At 42.3% G+C, this 26,715-nt stretch overlaps 1 protein-coding gene and 2 long non-coding RNA genes across 3 annotated transcripts in view; all 3 read right to left on the bottom strand.

Annotated features, from left to right (window-relative positions):
• Positions 1–8,800, bottom strand: part of LOC126487557 (EF-hand calcium-binding domain-containing protein 13-like) — a 33,151-nt gene extending 24,351 nt beyond the window's left edge. Inside the window, exons 1-6 of the mRNA XM_050120446.1 lie at positions 8,797–8,800; positions 8,321–8,374; positions 6,064–6,168; positions 5,542–5,595; positions 4,989–5,093; positions 1,294–1,347 (exon numbers count right to left, since the gene is read on the bottom strand). Coding sequence (XP_049976403.1) covers positions 1,294–1,347; positions 4,989–5,093; positions 5,542–5,595; positions 6,064–6,168; positions 8,321–8,374; positions 8,797–8,800 — 376 coding nt within the window. The remainder of the gene's footprint in view (positions 1–1,293; positions 1,348–4,988; positions 5,094–5,541; positions 5,596–6,063; positions 6,169–8,320; positions 8,375–8,796) is intronic.
• Positions 8,801–9,344: 544 nt separating this feature from the next.
• Positions 9,345–10,808, bottom strand: LOC126487521 (uncharacterized). The gene is made up of 3 exons (XR_007588413.1): positions 10,740–10,808; positions 10,116–10,169; positions 9,345–9,452 (listed from the first exon to the last, which is right to left on the bottom strand). It is a non-coding gene; the product is annotated as an uncharacterized lncRNA (long non-coding RNA).
• Positions 10,809–16,889: 6,081 nt separating this feature from the next.
• Positions 16,890–24,295, bottom strand: LOC126487518 (uncharacterized). The gene is made up of 5 exons (XR_007588411.1): positions 24,209–24,295; positions 19,528–19,581; positions 18,643–18,747; positions 17,495–17,548; positions 16,890–16,993 (listed from the first exon to the last, which is right to left on the bottom strand). It is a non-coding gene; the product is annotated as an uncharacterized lncRNA (long non-coding RNA).
• Between the last annotated feature and the right edge of the window lie 2,420 nt (positions 24,296–26,715).

The raw sequence follows: 26,715 nt of genomic DNA on the forward strand, positions 1-26,715 counted from the left end.
CAGGCTATGAGCTGTAGGCTAGCTTGGGCTGTCTAGTGAGTTTGATGCTAGCCTGGGCTGTGTAGTGAGTTTGATACTAGCCTGGGCTATGTAATGAGTTTGATGCTAGCCTGGGCTGTGTAGTGAGTTTGAGGCTAGCCTGGATTATGTAGTGAGTTTGAGGTTAGCCTAGACAGTGTAGTGTGTTTGAGACTGCTTTGGGCTATGTAGTGAATTTGAGGCTAGCTTGGGTTGTATTAGTGAGTTTGAGGCTAGTCTGGGTTGTATTAGTGAGTTTGGGGCTAGCCTGGGCTGTGTAGTGAGTTTGAGGCTAGCCTGGGCTGTGTAGGGAGTTTGAGACTGCTTAGGTCCCAGTAAGACTCTATCTTATAAAACAAAAAGTCCAAACAAAATATTTTGTTTTACTTAAACACGTACACATAAAAATAAATAAAGAAAAATTATGTTACCGAGAAACTTCAAAGAATATGGGCTTTCTGTTGGGGAATTCTTCTGTTGGCTTTAAAATAAGATATAGATCAGGCCTGATGGCCTTTAATCCCAGCACTAGGGAGACAGAAGCAGGTGGATCTCTATGACCTTGTCCAGTTTGGTCTACATAGTGAGTTTCTGGCCAGCCACAGCTATAGAGTAAAAAATCTATCTCAAAATAAAACAAAACCAAGTTGTTATAAATAAATGACTATCAAAGATGTCAGTTTATAAAGCAGGCCACTTGTGATTACTGGCACAAATACTTAGAATTATATAATTACTTTGACATGGACAAGATAACAGAAAATACTTTTAAAAACTTGTTTTATATACAGCTGGGTATGGTAGCTATGTATACTCTAATCCCAGCATTTGGGAGACAGAGGCAGGCAGATCTCTGTGAGTTTGAGACAAGCCTGGCCTACAAAAATGAGTTCCAGGACAGCCAGGGCTGTTACACAGAGAAACTCTGTCTTGAAAAACAAAACCAAAAAAGGACTTGTTAAGAGACCCATTTTAGGTTAGTTTTTTTTTTTTCTTATTAGTTATGGTGTGCACATGCATGCATGCCACAGCGTGGGTGTGGAGGTGATTCTCTCCTTCCACCACGGGCTCACGTTGTCACACTTGTGCGGCAGTGCTGTTACTTGACAAACCATCTCACTGCCCTGTTTGTTTTTGAATAGCATTTCACTATATAGCTCAGGTTGGTCTCAAAGTCACAAGGATCCTCCTTCCTGAGCCCCGGAATTATTGGCGTGTGCTACCACACCAGACAAGAGATCATGTGGACCTTGTTTTCCCATCTTCTCAACTCACCTAACACGGAACTGACCTCTTCCAGAAGCAGGTCCATGCGGACTGTCCTCTCGTCTGCAATAGAAGACAGCCCTTAGACGAACTTTGCCGTGGGGTGAGCCATGGTCTCTCAAAACGTGTACACTGGAGCCCTAATCCCTCATGTGGTAGTATTTGAAAATGTGGACTTTGGAAGAGAATGAAAGTTTGAATAAAATCATAAGGTGAAGCTTGGTCAGAGGAAGCCATGGCTCGTGAGGAGTGAGAGCCAGCTTCTTTCCGGCTCCCTTGGTTAAGTGAGAACATTGTGGATGGCAAGCACCTGCAGGCTAGGAACACGGCCTCCCAGAAAGCACACATTCTAGCCTTAGTCTTGGCGTTTCCAGACTCCAGACGATGACAGAATAAGTTTTGTTCTATAAGACCCCCCCTACCCCCCACCATATTGTTATGGCAGCTGGAACAGTCTCATACAGGCTCCAGTTAAATAAAATTCTTAACTGTGAAGGTTCAGTGATTTAACAATGGCTTAGAATTTTTTTCTAACTAGACATTTTATTTTTATTGTCTATATAAGCATAATGTTGAGGAAAAGCAAAAGAATTTAAATATGATAAACACTTTCATTACATTCAGTCATGCTTCCTGATTTCTGTTCCTCACTCATTACTGAGGACAATGGGGGAAATTATATTTTTAAGTTTTTAATGCAAGTATTTGTTGGGTGTCTACTGTATCTAGGTCCCCTTTTCAGTGCTGAGGGTACACCAGTCAACAAAACATCTGTTCCTGTGGTGGCAGGAATTAATGCCCAGACCCATTTTTGACTCCAGTCCCAAGGGATCCAACCCCTCTTCTGACCTCTGCAGGTACCAGGATGTGCATGCTCCACAAAGCAGCCACAGGGTTACAAAGAATTTAAGACCCAGAAGAAAGTACTCCATGAGACACAGAAATGTATATATTTCCTCCTAATTAAAAACAATTTTAAGTATCTCTGTAGCTGTTCTTTAGACCCCCTTGCTTAAGAGTTCTCTCTTTGATTACAGTTTTGAAACGAGGCTTCTATCACTTTTCGTAGAGTATGAGCAAAATTCACTAATATTTATGTAGTGAGGTGTAGTCAGCTTGCTCTCTAGATCTCAGAGTAAGGCATTATCCCAGCATAACGTTACACAATTTTGCTCGGCTCCTGTGTTACACAGAGTCTTGAACAGAAGGATTAGAGACTGGTCAAGAAAATTAGGTCTTATGATTTGAAGCATGATTCAACTGCATTAGAAAAGGTTGGAAGGTGAGCACTTTGAGGATGCTCGCTCAACGGTTGTCAGTCCTCAACATTAACTCACTATGCCCAAGATGCTTACCATGCTTAGAGTTAACAATGTTTCAACTGAAATCTTGTGCTAAAGACAATGAAAAAAACTAAGCCCCGGTAAGCATATCAGAATGCCTTTCTTTTTTAAGTTTTTTTTTTTTTAAATAGAGGTGTAAAAAGATTACTTATTTTAACAAAAACTCACGTGCTCTACCCCAGATCCACCTGAACACAATTCTGAGAGGGTAATTTCTTTGTACCTAAAGTTTGATATCTAGGAATCGACTAAATGTAATTGTTAGGCATATAGTATTGTTGCAGTGTGGCTTACTTCTCTTTGCTATCCTAGAGTAGATATTTTCTTGGTTGAATAGCTATGGCAATTAACTGACCAAAATAATACCACAACAGCTAGGTCTGTGGTAATGGAGCTATTAACACTCCTTGGCAGAAGGAGAGGACCACGTGGTGTCACTTGGAATTCCAGCCAAGTGACACCACATTCCTGTGGTGGTCTGAATAATAGCCCCAGTGGGCTCAGATACTTAATTACCACGATGTAAAACCGATAGGATTAGGAGGACTAGGAGGTGTGGTCATGCTGGAGTGCATCACTGGGGGTGGGCTACTCTCCCTTCCTGCTGCCTGTGTACCCGGAGGTAAAGCTCTCAGCCCCAGGGCCATGCCTGCCTGTTGCCTGCCTGCCTGCCACCACACCCCCAACTCTGATATTATGAACTCGTCCTGTCCCGACACGGAAAGCAAGTCCCCAATTAAATGCTTTCTTTTATAAGAATTGTATGGTCAGGTGTCTCTTCATAGCAATAGAACCCTGACTAAGACAACTCCCTGCTGTCTCCTTCCCATGCTGCACTGCAAGTGACCACAGGAGATGCTGGAGCATACAGGAAGCAGAAGGCTGACTGAAGCCAAGCTCCACAATGCAGTTCCTGGGAGTTGTCATGCGTGGTGAAGCCGGTCTTGGACTTGGCGATGATTCAGCTGCTCATCTACGCTCCTACAGTAATGCCTCACCCAAGTCCCGCAAGCATCCCTGTATACTCGGACTCATCACGGACTTTCACTGGAATTGGAAGCAGGATTTCTCAGCCAGGACAGTCTACATTTCTTGGTAGTCTGTTCCGGGTGGGTTTTTTGTTTGTTTGTTTGTTTTGGCTTCATTCTTTTGGTCAGAAGTTTACTATATATCGTATTCTGCAGCCTCCTCTTTGTGTGTGTGTGTTGTTTTTTCCTTGGAAATCAGACATTGCTGGCTGGTCAGAGGTCACGCAGCCTTCCCATGGCCTAGCGGCTATCTCAATAGATCTGAAGCGTGGAGCTCCCTCCCTCCAGCAAAACTTCCTGCTCTCTACCTGCATGTCTGGAGGACATCCCCAGGCCAGGAGGACTGACCTTATCTAAAAACCCTCTCTAACCGGAGGCCTGATTCTCTTTAGCTTGACCTTTGGCACAGTTTTCTGCTGAGAAGGCTTGTGCTAGGGGCTCTGCCACTTACTAAGCCTTGTGTCAGGAAAGTGTCACTTAATGCAAATAAGGGTTTGTCCCCAGGCTCCTCAATCCCAGTATTCCTTTCTGTCTCCTGAGGGTGGGGGTGGGGCTGTCTGTTTGTGCTCATAGACCGCCAAAGCTTTCTGTCACCCCATCTGCCTCTTTCCCCTCCCCTTTCAATTGGTGGCAACAAACCCAGGGGGAAAGAGGACCCCCACAGTTCTTTAGAACACTACATTGGCAGCTGTGTTTCAGGACACATGGAGTCACAAGATGCTGAGTCATGGGCACTCTGGTCCTAGACTTCCTACCTTCTTTGATTAAGGGCTTTCTGACTGCATTGTTGGTGGATGTCATCTTCTTTAGAGAGATCGAAAAGCTTTTAGGTTCTGCTAGTTCTTTTGGGCCCCAACTGTGCAGACACTATAGTATGTGTCAATCCAGGAATAGCCTTCTCTCCTTTTTAAAAAAAATGATAACCAAGCTGAGAACACTCAAACTGGTTCCCATGAAACATCCATGAAGGACCTGGTTTCCTCTTCAGTTCTCCTTGGTCTGTGACAGGAACGCCCCCTACTGAACAGCAGTTGCACTCCGCCATGGGTCAAGACGTTGGCTTCAAGGGGAAACCTTGGCTGTCATCCCCACAACTGATGCAGACCACACAACCCTTCCACTTTTCACCCAGAGCAGCTGTGGCAACTCCTGTGGCCATGTGCTTCTCACAGAGAGCACGAAACTTGAGTTCATCTGCTTCAGTGAATTTCTGAGCCAGTGGCTGGGAGGGAGATAATTCAGCTTTGTTTTGATGTAGCCCACTGCCTAGGAATGCTATACAAAAAGAACTGAAATTCTTTTTGTAGAGCACAGTGTGTTTTGAAATACTCACGATTAACGGGCAGATGTTTAGACAATTCCTCTATTTCCTCTTCCTCAAGAGGATATCCCAGTTGTTCAAGAGCATCATCAATTTTATCAAGACTGACTTTTCCACCTTAAAGAAAGAATAAAGGAGATTTGGTTTTATGCCAAAAGGAAAAAAAAGATAATTACCCATAACCATCACTCCATACAACCAGGAAATGAAAGGTGCCAGCACCAGAAAGTCCTTGAGGTGATAAAATAAATTAGTTGGGAATTTGGGAAAGGGAAGGTCCTCCTTCTCTGTGCTTTAGGGAACACGGTGACAGCTGTCTAGGAGGAGTTTACCCAGGAGAGAAGAGTAGGCAAGACTTCCTGTTACAGCAGCTGTCGGCTCAGCCAACAATTCCTACCAGTACAGAGAGATGCAAGATTGCTACAGTCAGATGGGTGACTGTGCCAGCTGTTGACAGACAACTGTTCTAGTGCTTACATCACCGAATATGGTACTACAATTAGTAATGTGACCAGAGAAGGAAGGGGTTTGTAGTCCTTCCTCTGTCAGAACACTTTGCACTCACTTCTGCGAGTCCGCAGTGCGTCCATTAACACGTTTTGATACACCATGTTGTCATCTGTAAGGGAAAGGTCACATTAATTAGAGGAAGTAGAAATCTAGGAAGCCCTGTTTACAGATGTTACTAGTCATGTTCAAAGAATCTGCTGGCACTCACAAGGCTAACTATTCTTTTGTAGCATCTGATATGCTGCAAGTGGAGCGTAAACATTGAAACGCGGGTTGTCGTTCTGTTCTCCGAGGACCCTCCTCATTCCATATATCTTTTGGTCATCATCTTTTCTGACTTTAGCTTTAGGCATGTTGCAGCACGATATTTAAAACTGTTTATCATAATTACCAGAACCCCCAAACAGTATTACCTCCCAATTTAGCATGTGAATAGTGAGGAAAGTACACTTTCGTCAAAATTGACTCTGACTTTCCATCTTCAGTGAGCTGCTAAGTGACTATGCACATAGAACCCTAGACAATCCAGGCCGAGACCAGGAGTGCTGGAACTAGTGGTGGGGTCTGAGCTACTTACCATCGACTGGAACTATGTTCTTTATCATCTGGCTTTCACTGTCTGTTAATTCAATGCCTAAGCTTTCCAGATATGGCTGTATATCCTCAGCTTCTATTTTACCACCTTTAAAAAGATGAGAGACATAATAAATGAGTATTTTCATATAGAATGATTCTTCATTAAGGAAATGATGACAAGGATGCAGTTGTCAGGACGACAGGGGCAGAAAGCTGATGACACAATGAGGCGTATTTCTCTGGGCGGCATCACAAGAAAGAGCTAAAGCCAAGCACGTTTCCTCTAAGAGTGAAATGAGGGAGGAATGAGTGAAGAGGAGGGAGACTTCAGTGCGGGGGTGGCAGAAAAGGGACGGTGACATGGGAAGGCACGGGAGCACAGTAGTAACAGAGACCAGGCAAAGTTGGGACGTATTACAATTAAGATTATAAAAATAAGCAATGGATAATAATCCTAAATAACACCGTTTGGTAATGAAGGAACCCCTCGAACTGGGCTTTAAGCAAAACGGAAAAGGAAAGCCACTGTGAGCTCTATGGGTACCCAGTCAGTTATTCTCCAAAGAATGAAAAAGAAAAGACAGATCTACCAACCATCCATGTAGAAGACAGACACCGGAGACTGGGAGGGGTGGGTTCCTTGAAGTTGTCAGGGCTGAAGCCCCTGCAATTTTATGTCCCCAAGTCCTAAAGGTCTTCCTCACCTCTCTGGTTAAGCTAGTGACCGTTTTGGGAATCAGCTTGGGCCCAGGAAACTGGCGGCAGCTTGGAAACAGATCCATGAACACAGGTGTACTTTGTGGGCAGTGTGAGCCATGCTGCAGAGGCTGCCCATAGTGGGAACTGAGGCCTCAACGCCTGGAAAGACCGGAAGACCAGGCACAGACTCCCCGAGGGAGCCAGGTACCTGGCGTTGCTCAGTGTCTGTGCCCTAATTGTTTTAGTTTGATTAATTTCTACACTTTCAATAGCCCCAGAGATACTTGGTGGGGGACTCAGCAGCTACACAGGCATCCCCCACTCCCGGCAGTGCTGGTAGGGTGTGTCTTGTGAAAGGGGGCATTCAACTGGGTGGTCTTTAGGCTTCTGTCCTGAAAAAAATAAATGAGCACAAATAGTATACAAACAAGCAGATGAATGAACTCAAGAAATTCAAGACCTAGAAAAAAATTTAGCAATATAAATAAGGAAGTTAGTAAAAAGGATGAAAAAACTCAGCAAGGAAATTAAGATTTTAATAAAAAAAAAACAAAACAAAACCAAAAATAACTAGAAATGTAAAAAATCCTAAATGAATTAAAAAAACTCAGAAAAATCACAAATGAACTAGAGCAAAAGAAGAAAGAATATTAGGGACTGAGGACAAGACTGAGGAAACATTACAACTAGATAGCAATAAAGAAAACATAATGATTACAGCTTGTAAGAACTTATGGGATATGCTCAGGGTCCAAACCTAAAAATCCATAGGGTCAAGAAGCAGCAGAGATAAAAATTAAAGAACAGAAATCCTACTCAAGGAAATGAAAGCAGGGGGCCAGGGAGATGGGCAAAGGCCTCTACTGCATACAACACCTGATGACCTGAGTTCAGTTCCCAGAAGCCAAGTGATAAAGCCAGATGCAGTGGTGTGCACCCATAATCCTAGCACCCCTACAGCGAGGTGGGAAATGGAAATTGCATATACACATGCACACATGCATGCACACAGGTACACACACGCACACACAGACACAGCATGCACACACACAGAAACACACATACACATGGGCGTACACACATGCACACATATAGGGACACCTACACAGGCACACACGCATGCACATGCATGCACACACAGAAGCATGCATTCACAGGAACACACATATGCATGCATACACAGGCACACAAACACACACACAGGCACACACCGGCACACACATGTATGCACATGCACAACGCACACACATGCTTGCACACACATGCACACACAGACACAGCATGCACACACACAGAAACACACATACACACGGGCGTACACACATGCACACATATAGGGACACCTACACATGCACACATGCATGCACACACATGCACACACAGAAGCATGCATACACAGGCACACAAACACAAGCACACACAGGCACACACATGTATGCACATGCACAATGCACACACAATGCTTGCACACACATGCACACTCACACACATGTGCACACATACACACTCTTTCACACATACACCAAAGGATCTTGAATCTTTCCATCATTGCTTCTCACCAGAAAACAAATTGGCTGCATTCATCAAGGAGCTCAGTGAGAACCTCCCAGTACCTGAAACACAAAGCATAAGTGAGACACAGACCACACTTTTCTTGTTCGCCTGTGAGATTTTCTAATATTCTGTGAATATGCCATCATATTCACAGGGGAAATTTGTTATTTTCTGAATATATCCAATCATGTAAAAGGGTTTTTATAGAAGGTAAATGAGCATGATGGCTATTTGGACATAAAAGATACTTCTTTTGATGACAGATAAAGTTTTCCAGGCAGAAATCCCTGGCACTCTATTTCTACCCCATCTGACATTCTCCTCCTATTTGCTGGATGAAGACAGTGGCCTTTTACTGTAGATTATGTGTCAAGCAACTCCAGACCTCCTTCCCCTCCTCACTTGACTTGGTGCTCTCTGACCTTTCTACCAGCTATTCCAATAGCTTCTAAAAATTCCCTGTGATGTTTAATATGCTTACCCATGCCTTTATCTCTGTCAATGCAGATAATGGATGAACAGAATATATTATCTATCTATCTATCTATCTCTATCATCTATCTCTTATCTCTTATCTATGTATCTATCTATGTACCTATCTACCTATCTATCTATCTATGTATCTATCTATGTATCTATCTATCTATCTATCTATCTATCTATCTATCTATCTATCTATCTATCATCTATCTATCTATCTATCTATCTATCTATCTATCTATCTATCATCTATTTTTTTTTTGAGACAGAGATTCACTATGTAACCCTAGCTGGCCTGGAACTCACTATGCATGTTAGACTGGCCTCAAACTCACAGAGTGCTGCCTGCCTCTGCTCCTTACCCCCACCCCAAGAGCTGGGACTAAAGGTGTTTACCACACCTGGCAGCAGCTCTATTTTATTCTCTTGAGGATTATAACTCCATGAGTAGTTCTTCTTTCCTCAGTATAACTGAGCACCCCGCCCCTGAGAGTCTATAAGAAGGGCTCAGTGATTCTTCTTAAAGGAAATCAGAAGTAGTAAAGAAAATACCATCAGATATCAGGAAGCTCCGCAGCCCTTTCATGTCTTTTTCCTCAACATTGTAGTTCAGGTTTTCCATAATGGTTTCTAGTTTATTTATAAAACCTTTCCCTCCTTGAGAAAAGAAGATATGCAATAAGAAAAAAATGTAAAATTAGGTTTTCACATTTAAAAATTTACTTAGCTCTGGGACTGGGTGGCAAAGGCTGGAAGAAAGCAAGGCTGTAAACGTTTGAACAAAGAATGAAAAGGTGGCAGGGATAGATGGGAGGGGATGAACGGAGCACCCCCTCTACATGTCACAGGTTATGTGGCTAAGATCTTCAGTAGACACCTGAAGCAAAGGAAGTGACTAATTGTGTTGGTTGCTCTTCATATATTCATAGCAGAGATGTTGGAAACAACCCTAATTGTGACTGCCAGGTTTGAAAACTGTCACGACAGTAAATTATCTCTATAAATTTAAACTAAAAGTCACAAAGGGGAATGAAAAGACTGATAAGCTATTGAGCACATATAGCCATGGGCGAGAATGAGGCCTCAAATAGCTGTTTCCACATTCAAGCTGTGAGGCCTGAGGCACACAGGTCAGTGTAAATCCCGTGGGAAGTGGCAATAAGAAAGTTATGCACTGTAGCATTTGTGTGGGACAGAGTAGGGCCTTGGGACAACCCTCAACAGAAACAAGCTACTGTTACCACTGAGTAGTAGGCAGACTTTCCAGAAAGAAACGCAAACTTCAAGGCCTGTCTCACTTGACCTTGTATTTGTACTCACTGTGAAAAGTTTTCACACCATCCAACAGTCGGTTGTGATACACGGTACCAGCAGCTGTAAAGAAAGGCACAGTCAAGGTCACAGACAAAGAAGGGCTGACATCCATAACATGACCATGGACTACCACCATGAAGACAGTAACCTTACAGGATCTGCCTATCCAGTCTGATATCCATACAGCTTTCTTCATTTTGTCTTTATCAATAAAGTGAGGCATGGGATCTTCTGTATGAGCCACTTTGCCAGGCTGGGACTGATGCTAATGTGTTCTTTTTTATTTTTTATTTGTCTTGCCTTCCCTCCTGTCCTTACTTTTCTTTGTGCTTTAGGATTATCAGACATTCCAGATGTAATATCTCAACTCACAAATCAGATCTTGATTCATAAATTAATTTCTTTCTTAAGAAGTTCTCAAATCCAGTTCCAATAGAGCCTCCATGTCAACTAGTTTCCATGAGCGCAAAGACTTGATTTTAATCTTACCATTTGAAAAGTCTTCAGTATGTTGAATGCAAACAAATGTGGAACTGCTTGCTCAGTGACTCCCTCTCAGCCCCCACGACACCCCCGCCCCGCCCCCCAAAAAAGTCCCCTTGGAGCCAAGGTGGAATCAGAAATGCTCACAGGTGATAGGCAGAGTCTTCAGCAGCTTCCAACGTTCCTTCGGCATGAGTTCTATCCCTATGTTTTTCAAGACATTATCTACTCCATTGACATTCACTTTGCTCCCTTTGGGAAAAAATGAAAATGAGAGCAACCAATGATTTCAAACTGTGTCATCTGTGTTCACCTGAGGGGTGGGATAGCCAAAAGTCTCTGAGTTGAGAGTCTGAGAAGATATCAGAAAAAGACATCAGTTGCTTAATTCTAGACAGAAACATAATTTTATAAGTTCTAATGAAATGCCTGAAGCAATCTCATCTTGTTCTGACTCCATGTTGTGTTTGTTTAGATTGTTCTCAGCCCTCTACTCTCCTCCCCAAGGGTTGTGTCTGCTTTGGCAACATATCTGGGGTATCCATGGCCTTGACCATGATCCAGAAGTATTAACCAAAATAATAAAAAATCTAAAATAACTTGAAAAAATATAAGTGAAAAGTAATTGACATGTTATGTCTAAAGTGATTACTATGCTTTGCCAGGAATGAATTTTTCAAGGTGCCTCTGACCCTTATATGACTTTGATGTAAATTATGATCTTTGGGCTTTCTGCCTTTAAAAACTATGCATCCCTGAGTTTGGGCACCATGAGACTTTTCAGAGGCACAAGCTCACTCTTGGACGGGCTACCCCCCCCCCCCCAAAAAAAAAAGACTTCAAACTTTTTACTGGCTTAATCAGTGTGGTTGTCAGTGACTATCTCATGTAGATCATTTCACTAAGAACAAGAGTATAAACCAATATTCTGAAATGGAGGTCAGAGAACAGTATGGCTATGATATAAATGACTATATACATATTTTTATAGATAAATAATGCCAATTAAAATTTGTTCTCTGGTAATTACATATATGAATAGAATTTATTGAGAACATATCTACCTCTACCTCCAGCTTAGATCCCTCCAAATACCCTGCCCATCTTCATGTACTTTTCTACATTTTAAATTTTTTAAAATACCCCAAGTTTGATTCCTGCTGCCCATATGCACACGCCATCTACTGGAGCATGAGCAGCCTACCAGGGGCCACACCTCTCAACCACTGGCTAACAACTGTTAATCTCTTCACTAGGGGTGGAGCTTCATGAGCCCCTCCCCCTGCAATTTTCTGCTATATGATATCTCATATATGATATCTCTCTATTTTTATGCTAAATGATAATATGAGAAGGTGTTTTATTGCTAAAAAGATTAGTTCTAATGCATTATTTTACCAGTGATCATAATTACCCAAGTTTATTATGATTGTTTGAACAGTGCAACTAATTTGAATTATGTAAAAAAATTTAGGATACTATAACAATAGAAAAGTTTAACAGTTTTGTCAAAAACATAACTCAAAACTAATCTGGACTACTGGATAAAATGTTTTTATTTTTCACTATTTATTTATTTATTTATTTATTTATTTTCATGTATTGGGGCACCCTTCTGGAGGTCAGAGGATAATTGGCAGGAATCAGTTCTCTCCACTATGTGGGTCTCAGAGATCAAAGTCAAGTCATCAGGCCTGGCACCAAGTTCCCAAGTGCCTTAACCTGTTGAGCCACATCACAAAGACCCATAAAATGGATCATTTATTCATCAGCGAGGCCAGCAAGTTAAGGTACTAACAAAACCCCGTGATGGGGCTTGGATATTTACAAGTATAGATGTAAAAGTATTCTGAATATTGCCATTTAAGACTGTTTTCCTCCATGGCCTTTTACTCACCTGTGAATGCCTCTATATTTTCCATCATCTTACTCAGTTTAACCTTCCCATCTGTAAGACAAAATACAAATAAGACACAGGCAGTCACTCAGACCCAGGAAACTTAAGACCTTACAGTGTGAGATAAACATGGACATTCAAATGGTCAACCTGATTTGTTCCGTAAATGCATTAATTTTCATCCCCAGATGAACATAGAATTGAAAACCAAAGGTCTAAATGTGACACACACACACACAAACAGGCATGCACACACACACACACATACAAGCATACAGTGCTAAGGCATTTAAAAGCATTGCTTAATCTTTCCCTTTGGTCTGTTCTTTTGAATTCAAGAGCATTCTGTTTGATCACCTTAGTATTGCAGATTTAAAAAGCAGTATGTGGCATTGCTATGAAGCCTGGACTGACCTGGCACTTTCTGAGTAGGTAGGTATTCCAGGACACACCTGAACCCGCAATTCCCTGCCGTAGCTTCCCTCTTGCTACATATGCAACCATTACTGAACACTCTGTTCATGCTTCTGATTCCAAGGCCTCCAACATTTGTTTAAATCATGAGCTGATTTGCTGAAGATCTTTTAGGTCGCATCGTCCCTTGAAAGTATCATTCAATCATAATATCTACAACTCTGTATTTTTTTCTAAGAAGCAGTATTATTTGGTAGAGAAGTAAAATCCTTTCAAGTTATGTACATCTGGGTTCAGGTCCTATTAACCAACCTCTGTGATGTATCCCCCGTTTTCACATCAGAGAAATTTAGATAATAACCCACCTCACAGGGTTGCTTCAGGACTATTGATAACATAGATCTGGTGCCACACAAGTAGTAGGCAGTTAATAGTTGATAAGTATTAGCTGTGGTTACATCATAGAGCCTGCTAGTTTATCTGGCAGGAGGCGCGGCAGCAAAACAATGGTGGGAGGAATCTGCTAGTTTCCCACATTAACTACTGAAAAATTAGTATACAATTCTGAGTTCTCGTTAACAAAATGTTCTTCTCGTAACTTGGTACAAATAGTGGGTAAGTCAGATCTCACTTAAGGTAAAGCAGATGTTTCAGTGGCAAGGCAAGCGAAGGCAGGCTAATTAGGAGCCCCTGTGTGATTAAGTGGTTCTGATGGTTTGAATGTGGCCCTCAAACTACGTGTGTCAGAGACAAACCCCATGGTAACGGTGCTGAGAGGTGAGATGTAGGAGGTGACCCGGTCACATGGGCAGGCTCCTGATGAATGGCTCATGGGCGGGTTTATTGCTGAGAACTGTTTGGTTATGAATGTGAGTCTCACCCACCCCCTTGGGTCCCCTCCTGGTTGACGGCACTCAAGTGCACTATCTCTGTGTTTCTCTGTCACACGAGCACACGCCTTTCACCTTTCTGCCTCCTGCCATGGGTGATGCAGCACAGAGGCCCTACCATGTTAATTCCTGGATATGGACTTCCCAGCTTCTACGACTATGAGAAATTAATTTCTGTTCATTATAATTTACCTAGTCTCATTCAGTAATATCAGCACAAAAAAAGTAAGTCAGATGTAATAAAATTTCCTGGTGCAGTAAGAATCATAGAAGACTGGCTTCTAAATAAGACATTATTCATAATTTAACTGTGAACAATATACAATGCATTGTATTGTCTATGGAAGTTGCAATGCTGCTTCCAGACAGAAGGTTATAACCTCTCTGTTTTCCTTATAGGATGCAGAAATTGGCCTAACTATGCAACCAAATAATATACGTTTTTGGTTTGTCTTTGTGTTTTTTTTTTGGGGGGGGGGGATAGGGCTTCTTTGTGCAGCCCTGGATGTCCTAGAATTCCCTTTGTAGACCAAACTGGCCTTGAGCTCAGAGATCCATCCACCTTTGCCTCTCAAGGGCTAGTATAAAGGCATGTGCCATCACTGTCGGGCCCAGTTAATATACTTTAAAAAGTTAAGTCTATATTGTTGCCCCCTAGCCGAGATCTGAGGCTAATGTAATTAAGAAGCATCCCGACCCCAGTCAGCTGAGTACACATATTTCTGTGTCACTTGGGATGGTGTGTCCTGCCCTCGCCTGGTCATTTGGACATGTGACTCACAGTGATTCTGACTGACTTGCTGACTCTGAATCCTGAGACCGCGACGCTGGTGATCCTCCAGCTGCACCACCTGATGACTCTGTCAATCAGCTCTGTGGTCACGTGATCCCATCGCTGCAGCCTTGGCCTTGGTCTTCCCAGTCCTGGGCTTCCAAATATTTGGTTCTAGGATTTACTCCGTGGCCTTCACAGTTCTCTCTGGTCCTTAAGTTAACCAGAACCTGAGGATGTGATTTTTTTTTTTTTTTTTTACTACTGTGAAAAACTGCTGGCTGGGCGTTGTGATGCATGTCTTTGATTCTAACACTCCAGAGGCAGCATCAGGCAGATCTCTGTGAGTTAGAGACCAGCCTGGTTTATAGGCCAGCCAGGGCTACATAATAAGACTCCATCTATAAAAAAAAACAAAGTAAAAATCCCCCAAAACAAAAGCTCTCCAAACACACACACGGTGCTGGAGAATTGTCTGTATTCTGTCAAACATGTTTTAAATAAACGTTGATTGGCCAGGCAGGAATTATAGGTGGGACAACCAGACAGGAAGTAAAGATGGGGCAATGAGAACAGGAGAATGCTGGGAAGGAGGAAGCCCATTCCTCCTAAGTCCTGCCCAGACCACAGAAGAAGCAGGATGTGACCTGCCACGCCGAAAAAAGTATCAAGCCATGTGGCTAACATATACTAGAATAATGGGCTGGTATACATTATAAGAGCTAATATGAAGCCTGAGCTAATGGGCCAATCAGTTTATAACCCAATGTAGACTCTCTGAGTGATTTTCTTTGAGGATTTACAGGCTGTGGGAACTGGGCAGGACACAAACCCCAACTAGCAGGCCCTAATGGTATACACACACACTGCGTTTTTTTCTCCAGTTGGTTTTTTTTTTTTTAAAGACTAAGTTGGAGAAGTGCCATTTTCCTTAGTGTTGGGGCTACTTAGAGGTTATGGTTATGGCTTATAGAATACGAACCACACATAGGGACTGTTTGCATCAGATTTTCTTGGAAGTGGCTTTAACCTCTGGCAGTTCACCCCCTTCTTATCAGGACTGAATGAAAAAGACTGGGATTTAGAATTAAAGTAAGATTGTTTCCTGTAGGCAGATTCAGTCTAGGATTTGGCACCTCATCAAGCAGTACAACTTTGTCTCAATGGTTACGAGAACATCGTTAAAGAGTTCCAGCGTAAGTATATAAAAAAAACACCCCACCCCCCCAAACAAACAAACAAAAAACCCAACCCTGGGCATTGCTTAACCACCAAGGAGATGCAAATAAAAATCACAATGAGACATCACCTAACTGGAATCAGGGTGGCTACTACTAAAGAGGCAAAAAGAGCAAGTGTTGAGGGTATGGAAAACAACCTGGAAGCTCCTCAGACACAAAAACAGAATTGCTGCCTGAGCCTCTATCCCACAACTCGGTAGATCCAAGGAAGGGACCAACCATATATGTTGAACACTATGCTCACTAGCTAAGATACAGTCAGTGTGGGAGTCCCCTGATGACCTGGAGAAACTGTATGAAAAAAGACAGGAGAGGCACAGCAGACACTGTTCTCTCTCACTGTCGACTATGAACACATTGACCTCCAGTAGCTGGAAGCGGGGTATGGGTCAGAGGATGCATGATCAAGAAGTCCGCTGCACCATGAGAGACGCGGTCCATGTCAGTTTGTTGACTGAGTTCCTTCAAAGTATAAATAAGCATGGTGTTTGCTATCATCAGGAAAATGGTAACTCTGTGGGGTGATGAATTTGTTAATTAGCTAGATTTAACCATTCAATCAGTAAACTTTAAAACAACACACTACACACACAACTGCCAATTAAGAAAATCTAGAATGGCTAGGCATGTTTTCTTTCCTGAGCTTCCTGGTGATTTGATGGTATTATTATTATTATTATTATTATTATTATTATTATTATTATTATTATTATTTGGAGTCTAGAACATTGAGTCAGATTCCCAGGAGCGGAGTCTTAGGCAATCGCGAGCTATCCAAGGCGGTGCTGGAGACGGACCTTAGGTCCTCTGGAACAGCGGTAGGCTCTCCTGAGCTCCAATTCTTGGCTCCTGCCTTATTCTTTTCCTGTTGAAAGGATCCTTTGTTTCATTTCTCTGGCTTCTTAGCCTTTAAATGTTCTCAGTGGCATTAGGGTTTAGCCTTGCAAGTGGGACTCCCTGCTTACCACACAAGTCGTCTCTGACTAAAGCATGACAGTCCAGGACAACAGCTTTCCCAATGAGTGTATCTGGAAGCTGATTACAAGAGCCGAGGGTTTCTCTCATGAAGGTGACATGCTCACCTTCAATTGGCAGACGGTTCTTCAGGTCTTCAATTTCCTCCTCCTCCAGTTCATAGCCCAGTTCTTCTAGGATGGAATCCAGTTTGGAGACATAACACTTTCCCCCTTAGGAAAGAAGGAGGGAGCTGGAGGTTAAGTCACTATAGACGAAGCAATCCACAACATAGTAAAATCAGACAGCTCTGAAGGCTGCAGAGCCGCTGTGGAAGCTGGGAATGCAATGTTTTCACCAGTCCTGCTTCAGGGGTGTTTCCTACAGTTTGCAGCAGGGGTGCATTTAGAAGTTCATTATGTATCAGAAGAATTATGTAAATTTGCACTTATGTATTGATTGCATGTACTGATTCTATATACTATACATTTTATCTTTCAGATGAACTGTGGATTATATAAAAAAACCTAGTGCTCTTGATTATCAAACAGAATTTGAAACATTTTCATCACCAGAAAATTATAAACTACATTAGTTATAGTTGCATCTAAAAGATCTATAAACTTAGAGAAAATAAATCACCTGATTATTTCGTAGTGATGACATGAGTTTTATTAAATTTAAAGTAAAGCACAGATAATAGTCTGAATTGCTTTACTGAAATTATCACTTACCAGAAAACCACTTCATTTGGTCAAGTAATATGTTTTTAAGTATTTTCCCATCATCTGTAAAATAGGAAACATTTAAAATTAGAGAAAAATGCTGATACAGTAAAAACAAAAGGTATGGAAGGATATGACTTTCAGTGCAGACTATAAAAATTTAGCTTTTTGAAAAAGTTTTCTTTTTTAAAGATGTATTTATTACGTATGCAGTGTTCTGTCTGCATGTATACCTGAAGGCCAGAAGAGGGCGCCAGATCTCATTACAGAGCCAGATGACTCAGACATCAAAGGCTAGGCTCTCAACCACAAATACGAAAACTTTCAAATTTATACTTCTACAGTTCCCATATCTACACACTCTTCACACACTTCTTTATAAAGACATGCAAAGTAAGATTTTTTTCTCCTTTTCTCTTTTTTTTTTCTTCTGCCTCTTCTTCTCTTGTGACTTTTGCCTCTTGACTTTTTTGGAGCTGGGGACTGAACCCAGGGGCTTTCCACTGATCTAATTCCCCAAGATCCCCCCTTTATCTTCCTCTTTCTTCCTGCTTCTCTTTCTTCCTTACGTAGTGCTAATGAACCCAGGGCTCTGGGCACCAAACCAAGTGCCCTACCCCTGAGCCTTCCCTGGGCGGAACTCTTGAGTGTGAAGCTGACGGACACCGTTCCTCCAATGGAGCTTTCCCCTTTCTTCTCACCGTTAGTTTGTCCTCTTTTCTCATCGCTCTGTTTAAACCTTGTTTATCACAAGGTAATGGAATATTTTAAAAACATTTACTTATTCATTTACGTGTCTGTGTGTGTGTGTGCATACACGTGCACAGGCAGTTGCCACAGTGTGTGTGTGTGTACGTGTGTGTGTGTAGGCCAGAGTACAACATTCTAGGGATATGAGCTCAGCTCAAAGATTTACACAGCAATTGCTTTCATCTATTGAGTCACCCCCACAGCCAGGAACACTATTCGGTTAAAAGATACTGGGTGGGGGTGGGAGGAGAAGCTCTCAAAACAAATTTAAATGCCAGACATAATATTGTTCCAATTACAGCTTGATAACTTTGTGTTGTAGGGCAGAAGAGGTGTCAGCTTTTGTGAGGTTTCACATTGAGGTTCATACAAGGACAGAGATCCGTTCTGTAGTCCAGAGTACCTACCAGCGATAGGCAGCCTTCTCATCAGCGCATTGACTTCCCTGTTTGTGAGCTCTATGCCCATGTCCCCCAGCACTTTTTTTGTGACTTTAGTATCAATTTTTCCTCCTTTGGGAAAAAAATGGAAATCATAAAGATGAGAATTGCTTGCTGACTTTAGATGACAGAATAAAGTTGGTACAGATGCACGGAAATGTGTTCAAATCTGAAGAAACTATGGGTTTGTAAGGCTCTAAATGGCCTCAGAGGCACTAATCCTGCACAGGAAGCCCCTGGCCGCCAACAGCTAAAATCTGCACTACTCTGTGTTCTACCTGGATTGAGATGGAGCACCTCAGCAAGGCCACATGATTGGCATACAGTCACAGTTGTGTCTTAACATCCCCGAGTCAGAGGGGTCACTAAGCATTTTGAATGAATGATGATATTTGTGCTATCGTGAAATGAAGCACAAAAACACCCAGAGGCTTCAGAACAAATGTAGAACTCATAGACACAGATCAATGCAAAATTTTGCTAAAAGCTAAATAAATGCAACCTTCATGCCAGTTAAAACATTTGAAGCCAGTGACAAGACAAGAATGGCCCTGTCTTGTGTGAAGGGTCCTCTGTCTAGCTCTGCTGGTCTGGGACTCCCTACTGTAGGGCAAGTTGGCCGTGAACTCCTGTAGTCCCCTTGAGTGCAGGGGCAAGTGTGGTGAGCCATCTTACTGCATGGTGCTGGCTGGCCTGGTGCTCACTAAACTTGCAGCAGCTCTTCTGCCTCAGCTTCCTAAGCTGCCATAATGCTGAGATTATGAGCAGGCACTGTCTCCTAGTTTCAAAGCTGTATGCCAATGTGAGCTTTTATGTAACAGTCTTGTATCTTTCACAAGATGCCTTGCTTACCTGTGAATTTTCTCACTTCTCTTAGTAGTGTCTGCAGATCAGTCTTCCCAGAGTCTGTAAAAAGGCCACAATTCACATATACATGAATAACTGTGCACTGATTCAGAGATAAATGGGACGTTAAGTAGGATGTTTTGTTATAATTTGTTTTGAGTTATCACATACATAGATGAACACGAAATAAGGAAAATTACTCTTGAAATATGTAACTATTAATCTCATTATCTACTCTCTATTTCTCTTCTTCAAGATCTCAACCTTGGGCTGCCAAGACTGTTCAGTAGACAAAGCACTTGCTGCCAACCTGATGACCTGGGTTCCACTCCTGGGATACACATGGTGGGAGGACAGAGCTGATTCCAGAAAGTTGTCCACTGGCCTACACACTCACCATGGCACACATTGCCCCCCGCCGTGGTGATATTTTGTTTGTGCACTAATGAATAAAGATTGGCTGGTGATCAGAGTGCTGAGCTAGCCATAGTTAACCAGTGGTGGCACACCCTTCCATCCCAGCACTGGGGAGGAGGAAACAGGAAACGATATGGCTGGGCAGAGAGAGGAAGTGATGAGGCAGGGCAGAGACAGGAGCTTGGCCCCTTTTTTGCTAAGAATTTGGCGAGGGGTAGCTGTGGCTTGGTCCTTTGTCTCTCTTTCAGCATTTACCTGATATCTGACTCCGTGTTTTAATTACTAAGACAAATTAGAATTCACCACACACACACACACACACACACACACACACACTCCTAAAGGAAGAAGAAAAAAGGTCTCAAGCTCAGCATAAGCATCTTATGCTCACCCCCTCTCCAGGCTTATTCTGTTTACACGTTTTACCAGCAGACCCTTGAATCAGTATAACTTGTTAGAATTGAAGATTAGTGCATTTAATTTTTCACTAAAATTTATGCATACAGATGTTTTGCCTGTATGTTTTGTCTGTGTCGTGTGTAAGGCCTGAAAAGACCAGAAGAAACTGGAGTTACAGACGGTTGTGAGGAACCATGTGGGTACTGGGAATAAAACCCAAGTCCTCTGTAAGAACAACCAGTGTTCTTAACTGCTGGGCCACCGTCCCAGCCCAAAGTTGTAGAATGTTTTAGGACGAGAAGGAAACTGGGAACTATGCTCACTATTGGTATTTCTTACAAGAAAGGACAATGCCACTTATATGTAATCCTACTCTTCCTTGGGGGTTATTTCTATTCCAAATACTCCTTACAGTCAATACGGCAGACGGTGCTCTGAGAATCCTTACCACTTATAGACTTCTGTGGATCACAAGGAAACACGCAGACAAGGCGAAGAGGAATCAAGGCCAACGAAGACAGTTTGCCTCTCTTTAACCAGAGTTATGGAAGAAATAAAAAAAAAAAAAACCAACCCGGAGGATAAGGACAGGATTATAAGGAAGATATCTGATGGTTTTCTACATCCAATAAAGGATTTCAATTGTTATATTCAAAAGTCCAATAAATCCTAAGACAGATACATGAAAATTAATCCATTTCAAATTTCCACATCACAGCAAAGCTTCAGAACTAGTGATCAATGTACTCAAAGCAACAAGAGCGAAATGTTTACTCTCTAAGAAAAGTAAGGTTTATAGCCGACTTCCCATCACGTCTAGCAACATTAGAAAGCATGACTGTAGGATGATACTTTAAGTGTGCTGAAAGAAAAAGACTAACTGGAATTCTATGCTCAGAGAACATATCTATCAGGAACTATAGTAAAATATGTGTGTGTGTGTGTCGGTATGTGCATTTGTGTGTATGTGTGTATGCATGTATATGTGTATGTGTTTTTGTGTGTATGTGCATTTGTATGTGTGTATGAATGTTTGTGTGTATATATGTGTATATGTGTGTATGTGTGCTTGTGATGTGTTTATATATGTGTGTTTGTGTGTGTTTTACTCAGACAAGCTCTTGATACATACCTTAGGGTAATCTCAAACTTGCAATCCCCCTGCCTCAAGCCTCTTGAATAGGACTACAAACATATAAGCATGTGCCACATGCTAAACTGACTAAACAGATAATCGTATATCAGAAAAAGAGAGGATTTCTTAATGATATTTGCTTCTGGTAGAAGAAAAATGATCCCAAAGGCAAAGTTGGTGATACAAGAAAGAACAAAAAGCTAAGAATGTGTGCACACTTGAGTAAATCTGAATGAATAGTGGAATTATAAAATTATTACACTACTACTTGGTCAATTTTGACTGCCAACTTGATGGGATATAAAATCACCATGGAAACAAATCTCTAGGCATGTCTACGAGGGGTTATCTACATGAAGTTAAGGTGGGAAGATCCACCCCAAATGGGCGTTATATCCTTCCTTTGCCTGGGGTCCTGGACTGAGTTAGAACAAAGTTGAGCACAGTCATCCATTGCTTTCTCCTTCCTGACAGGGGATGTGATTGCCTGTGCCTCTACCATACCTTGCCTGCCAGAAAGCACTGCACCCCCTAAAGCCTAAGCCAAAGCAAACCTCCTCCCTGCAGCTGCTTTTGTCGTGCTCATCACAGAGATGAGACAAATAACGAACGTGACCACTGATGCTTTTCTAAATTAAAACAGAACAGCACAGAACCAAAGAGATCAGAGCATCGACACAGAGAAGGAGGGAAACGGAGGTAAAATGTTCTTTGGTCCTTCTGTTATCCAAGAGGAAAAATCTGGAGAGACAGGTTCACATCAGTGCACAGCAAAGCACAGTGCCAGGAGGGAGACTTCAGGGATGGCAGATCAAATGCTGAGGTCATCACGGAGCAGGAAGGACAGAAGAGCATTGGATAGTAAGAGAAATCAGGAGACAGTTATGTATACAAAGCAAAGAGACACCCAAGGATGGTAACTGTAACAAATAAGAGGGCTACATTACTTGGTAGTGAGAGTAAGAGGACTAGAAGTCTATTTTATTATGTTTTTTTAATATTTATTTATTTATTTATTATGTATACAATATTTTGTCTGTCTGTCTGTATGCCTGCAGGCCAGAAGAGGGCACCAGACCTCATTACAGATGGTTGTGAGCCACCATGTGGTTGCTAGGAATTGAACTTAGGACCTTTGGAAGAGCAGGCAATGCTCTTAACCTCTGAGCCATCTCTCCAGCCCCCTTTATTATGTTTTATTTGTTTGTGTTTGTGTGTCTTAGTTACTATTCTATTGCTGTGCTAAAATCCCATGACCAAGGCAGTTTATAGAAGGACACATTTAACTGGGGGCTTGCTTACAGTTTCAGAGGGTGAGTTATGACCTTCATGGCAGGGAGTGTGGCAACTGGCACAGTGCTGTAGCTGTACCTGAGAGATCAAATCTAACCATAAGCTGCAAGCAGAGCAAATGGGACTGGGCCTGTCATGGGCTCTTGAAACCTCAAAGCCTAGGCCCAGCGACACACCTCTTCCAACAAGGCCAAATTCACTCCAACAAAGCCACACCCACTCCAACAAGGCCACACCCACTCCAAGAAGACCACACCTCCCAAACCTTCCCAGACAGTTCCACTAACTGAGCACCAAACATTCAAACATAAACGCCCTTGGGGGGGCCTTTTTCATTCAGACTACCACAGTGTGTATGTGTGCAGGTACACACAGGTCACAATACCTTGGTGTAGAAGGTCCTTTTGCATTTGTGTTGATTTCATTGGTTGAATAAAGAAGCTGCCTTGGCCTTTTGATAGGGCAGCCCTTAGGTGGGTGGAGTAGACAGAACAGAATTCTGAGAGGAAGAAGGCAGGCAGAGAGCTGCCCACCATGAAGCTGCCAGGTCAGACATGCTGAATCTTTCCTGGTAAGCCACGGCCTCGTGGTGACATGCAGATTATTAGAAATGGGTTGAATCAAGATGTGAGGGTTAGCCAATAAGAGGCTAGAGCTAAAAGGCCAGGCAGTGTTTAAATGAATACAGTTTCTGTGTAATTATTTCGGGGCTAAGCTAGCCGGGCGGCTCCTCTCCATACAACAATACCTATGCAGATGTCAGTGGACAACTTGTGGGAGTCTTTCTCTCCTGTCTGTTCCTTTCAAAGAGAAGATAAAATATTGTAACTTAAACCTGTTGCTCTATCAAAGAGTTGAGGCTAGGAAGGAATCCTGTGGACAGTGCCAAAATAGAGGAAGAGCAGACAAGGAAGCAGATGTTACAAGGTCCAGGACAGTTTGATGGCACAGCCTTTGGAGGACACTGGGATGGCGAGACTGATATGAAGAGCAACCCTTCACTGTAATAAGCTATCTTCCTGCAGTGTCCCTCAAGTAAAGATGAACATCCATAGCTCACTCTAGCGTATATATCATATATCTCAAAATTAATGAAAATATACTAAACCAAAATGTGCTCTCACATGGACAGAATTCTTCTTTAAGACTAAAAAATATCAGCCAGGTGGTGGCGGATCACACCTTTAATCCCAACACTTGGGAGGCAGAGGCAGGCAGATCTTTGTAAGTTCAAGGCCAGCGTAGTCTACAAAGCGAATTCCAGGACAGCCAGGGTTACAGAGAAATCCTCTCTCAAAAAACCAACCAACCAACCAACCAACCAAACAAACAAACAAAGATAAAGAATATCATATCAGTATCAAAACAGATGCTGCTCGCAGAGGCCTCAGGCTTGAGCACCTGGAGCAAGAGTCCCTGGAAGGTCTGATTCCAGCCGCTTACCGTCAACTGGAAGGTTTTCTGACAGATCTTTTAGTTTCTCGTCTGAGAGCTTGATTTTCAAGTTTTCCAAAACATTTTCTAAGTTATTGACATCAACTGTCCCACCTAAGGACAAAAATTAGGACCACAGAAGAAATTTAATAACTTCCCCTGAAAAAGAAAATTTTCATTTATCCCCCTTAAATCACGGCTGTCAGCAAGAGTGTCAGTAGCCCCGATGTCCATCTTCACAGAAGGGGACAAATGGAAAGGGAACTGAAAATGTTCTGCTGGTAGAGAGGAAAGCTCTAGCAAGTACAGACTCACTGTTCTACCATGCACAATGTAGGGCTTAGTGAAACTCCCCACAAAATAATAGCCTATTCTTTATTTCATATTTTTATGTGCAACCAGTTTTTAATTTGATTTTTTTATCAAAAGCTAATCTTAGCAGCAAAATGAAAAAAATGTTTGGAAAATTCAGACATGAAGATAGGGGAGTGAGTGTGGGAGAGGGTGGGCCCCACGAGAGGACACAGCCAGATACAAGTGTGAGTCAAGGGCCCTTATTCATCTTTCTTCTCACCATGGCCCTTACCTTTGAAGGATTTCAGACAGTCTATCAACCTGCTATCATATATAGTTTCATCATCTGCAAAACAGGGGCACACACATCACAGCCGTCAGGGGGACAGTACACAGCTGCCGTCTCAGCAGGGTGCTTTCCAGTGATGTGCCTTATAAATAGTTTGATATTTTGTATCCCAAGAGTTCAAAAGCAAGGAATCAAGAAAAATTTCAGAGCATACATGTCACTGGACGGAAACAACTTCTAATAACGTGTTGCCACATGGTACAGGAATACAAACACATCTTTCCTTGGTTCTCTTACTTTCCTCTCGCCCAATTCCCTGCTCCCGCCAGCCTCACTTTCCCCTTATACCTACAAAGTTAACTTTCACTGGAAGGGAGAAGGGAACATAATAATGGCTTCTGTCCCCAATCCTAGGAAATCGAGAAAATTAGAGTTGCTGACTCTCAATGAAAGGACAAAATTATTCTTTCTGGGGGCAAGAACAAGGTCATATTAAAAACTGTTGACAGCTCTTGAAAACAACAGCAACAACAACCAGGATGCAGTCAATTATCCCAGCAGATAAAAGTTTGTTTTAAAGTGTCTCAATACCCGACCTGACTTTCCCTAATATTCTAACAGTGTTTGAAAAACTCACCTTCAATTGGCAGACTGCACATCAGTTCTAACTGTTCTCTAGGTGTCAGTGTTATTCCAGCGGCTTCTACAAAATTTTTCACATCTTTGATATCAACCTTCTCTCCTTAAAAAAGCAGAAACAGTAAGTATAGTCTACAGCATTGACAGGTGTCGAAATAGCAGAAGAAGAGGGGAGGAAACTGTCCGTGTTCTTCTGTCACATCATGTAACTGTGAGAACTCAGAGGTGCAGGAAGGCTCCAAGGCAGAATAAACGACCAGAGACAATCAGAACATGTTCCTTTCATTCTGGGGAGGGAAGCCCTTTTATTACACTTAAACAAATGATTTGTCTGTTGTACCTGCCTGTGTGGGTGTGTTCGTGGGCACATGTATATATGCAGGTGCATGTGGGCATGGAGGCCAGAGGTCCGCCTCAGCTGTGGGGTTAGACACCTTGTGTTTTGAGACAGTGCCTCTCAGTGGTTTGGAGCTCATCCATTATGAGGCTGGCTGACCAGCAAGCCCCAGGAATCCACCCATCATCACCTCCCCAGTGCTGGGATTAAAAGAGCATGCCAGCACAACTTGTTATTTATGTAGGTGCTGGGGACTGAACTCAGGTCCTCATGCTTGTGTGTCAACAGCACCCTCGGGACATCTGGATGAGGAAGCAGAACACCGACAAGTCTCCAGCGTTCTGTATATATGTCTTCTGAGTTCGTGAGTTTATGTAGTAACGAAAAGATATGAGGATAGCATTAAGATGTAGGGTTTTAAACTTCACATAACTTTTAACTTGCCTACAACCGAGTTCACATCCGCTAATACTTTTTTCAGAGGGATACTTCGATTAGCTGTAATACAGAACATAAACAATTAAGATGATGACATACAACTTAGAAAGATTATAAATTAGGATTTGATAAAAGCCTATAAATTTTACTAATCTATTTGTGTTTACCTTAAATTTATATTTCCTGCTTTGAATGCTGGAGCCCTCATTAGTAAGAAAGACCTTGGACTGTGGCCATTCTCTTGAGCACAGGGTCTGGCTATGATAAGTATCGTGTCTTCACGGTACTTATGTAGCATGTCTTCAGTTCTTGGATTTTAAATGCCTTCTAAGAATGGTAATGATACCATTCAAGAGGTGTGCTCCCCTTCCCGTGTGTGTGGATGTGTGTTTCTACCTCATATTTAATGTAGATGTTGAGCTAGATGCTTCCTATACCCCATCTTTTCCTGATCTGCTGTCCCCTAACGTTTCCCACGTCTGTATTTATCTCATGCATGGACATCTTAGGAAATATTAA

This window comes from Alexandromys fortis, unplaced genomic scaffold (assembly GCF_014885135.2).
Source record: "Alexandromys fortis isolate MF-2015 unplaced genomic scaffold, M_Fortis_MF-2015_v1.1 scaffold_174, whole genome shotgun sequence".
Lineage (NCBI taxonomy): Eukaryota > Metazoa > Chordata > Mammalia > Rodentia > Cricetidae > Alexandromys > Alexandromys fortis.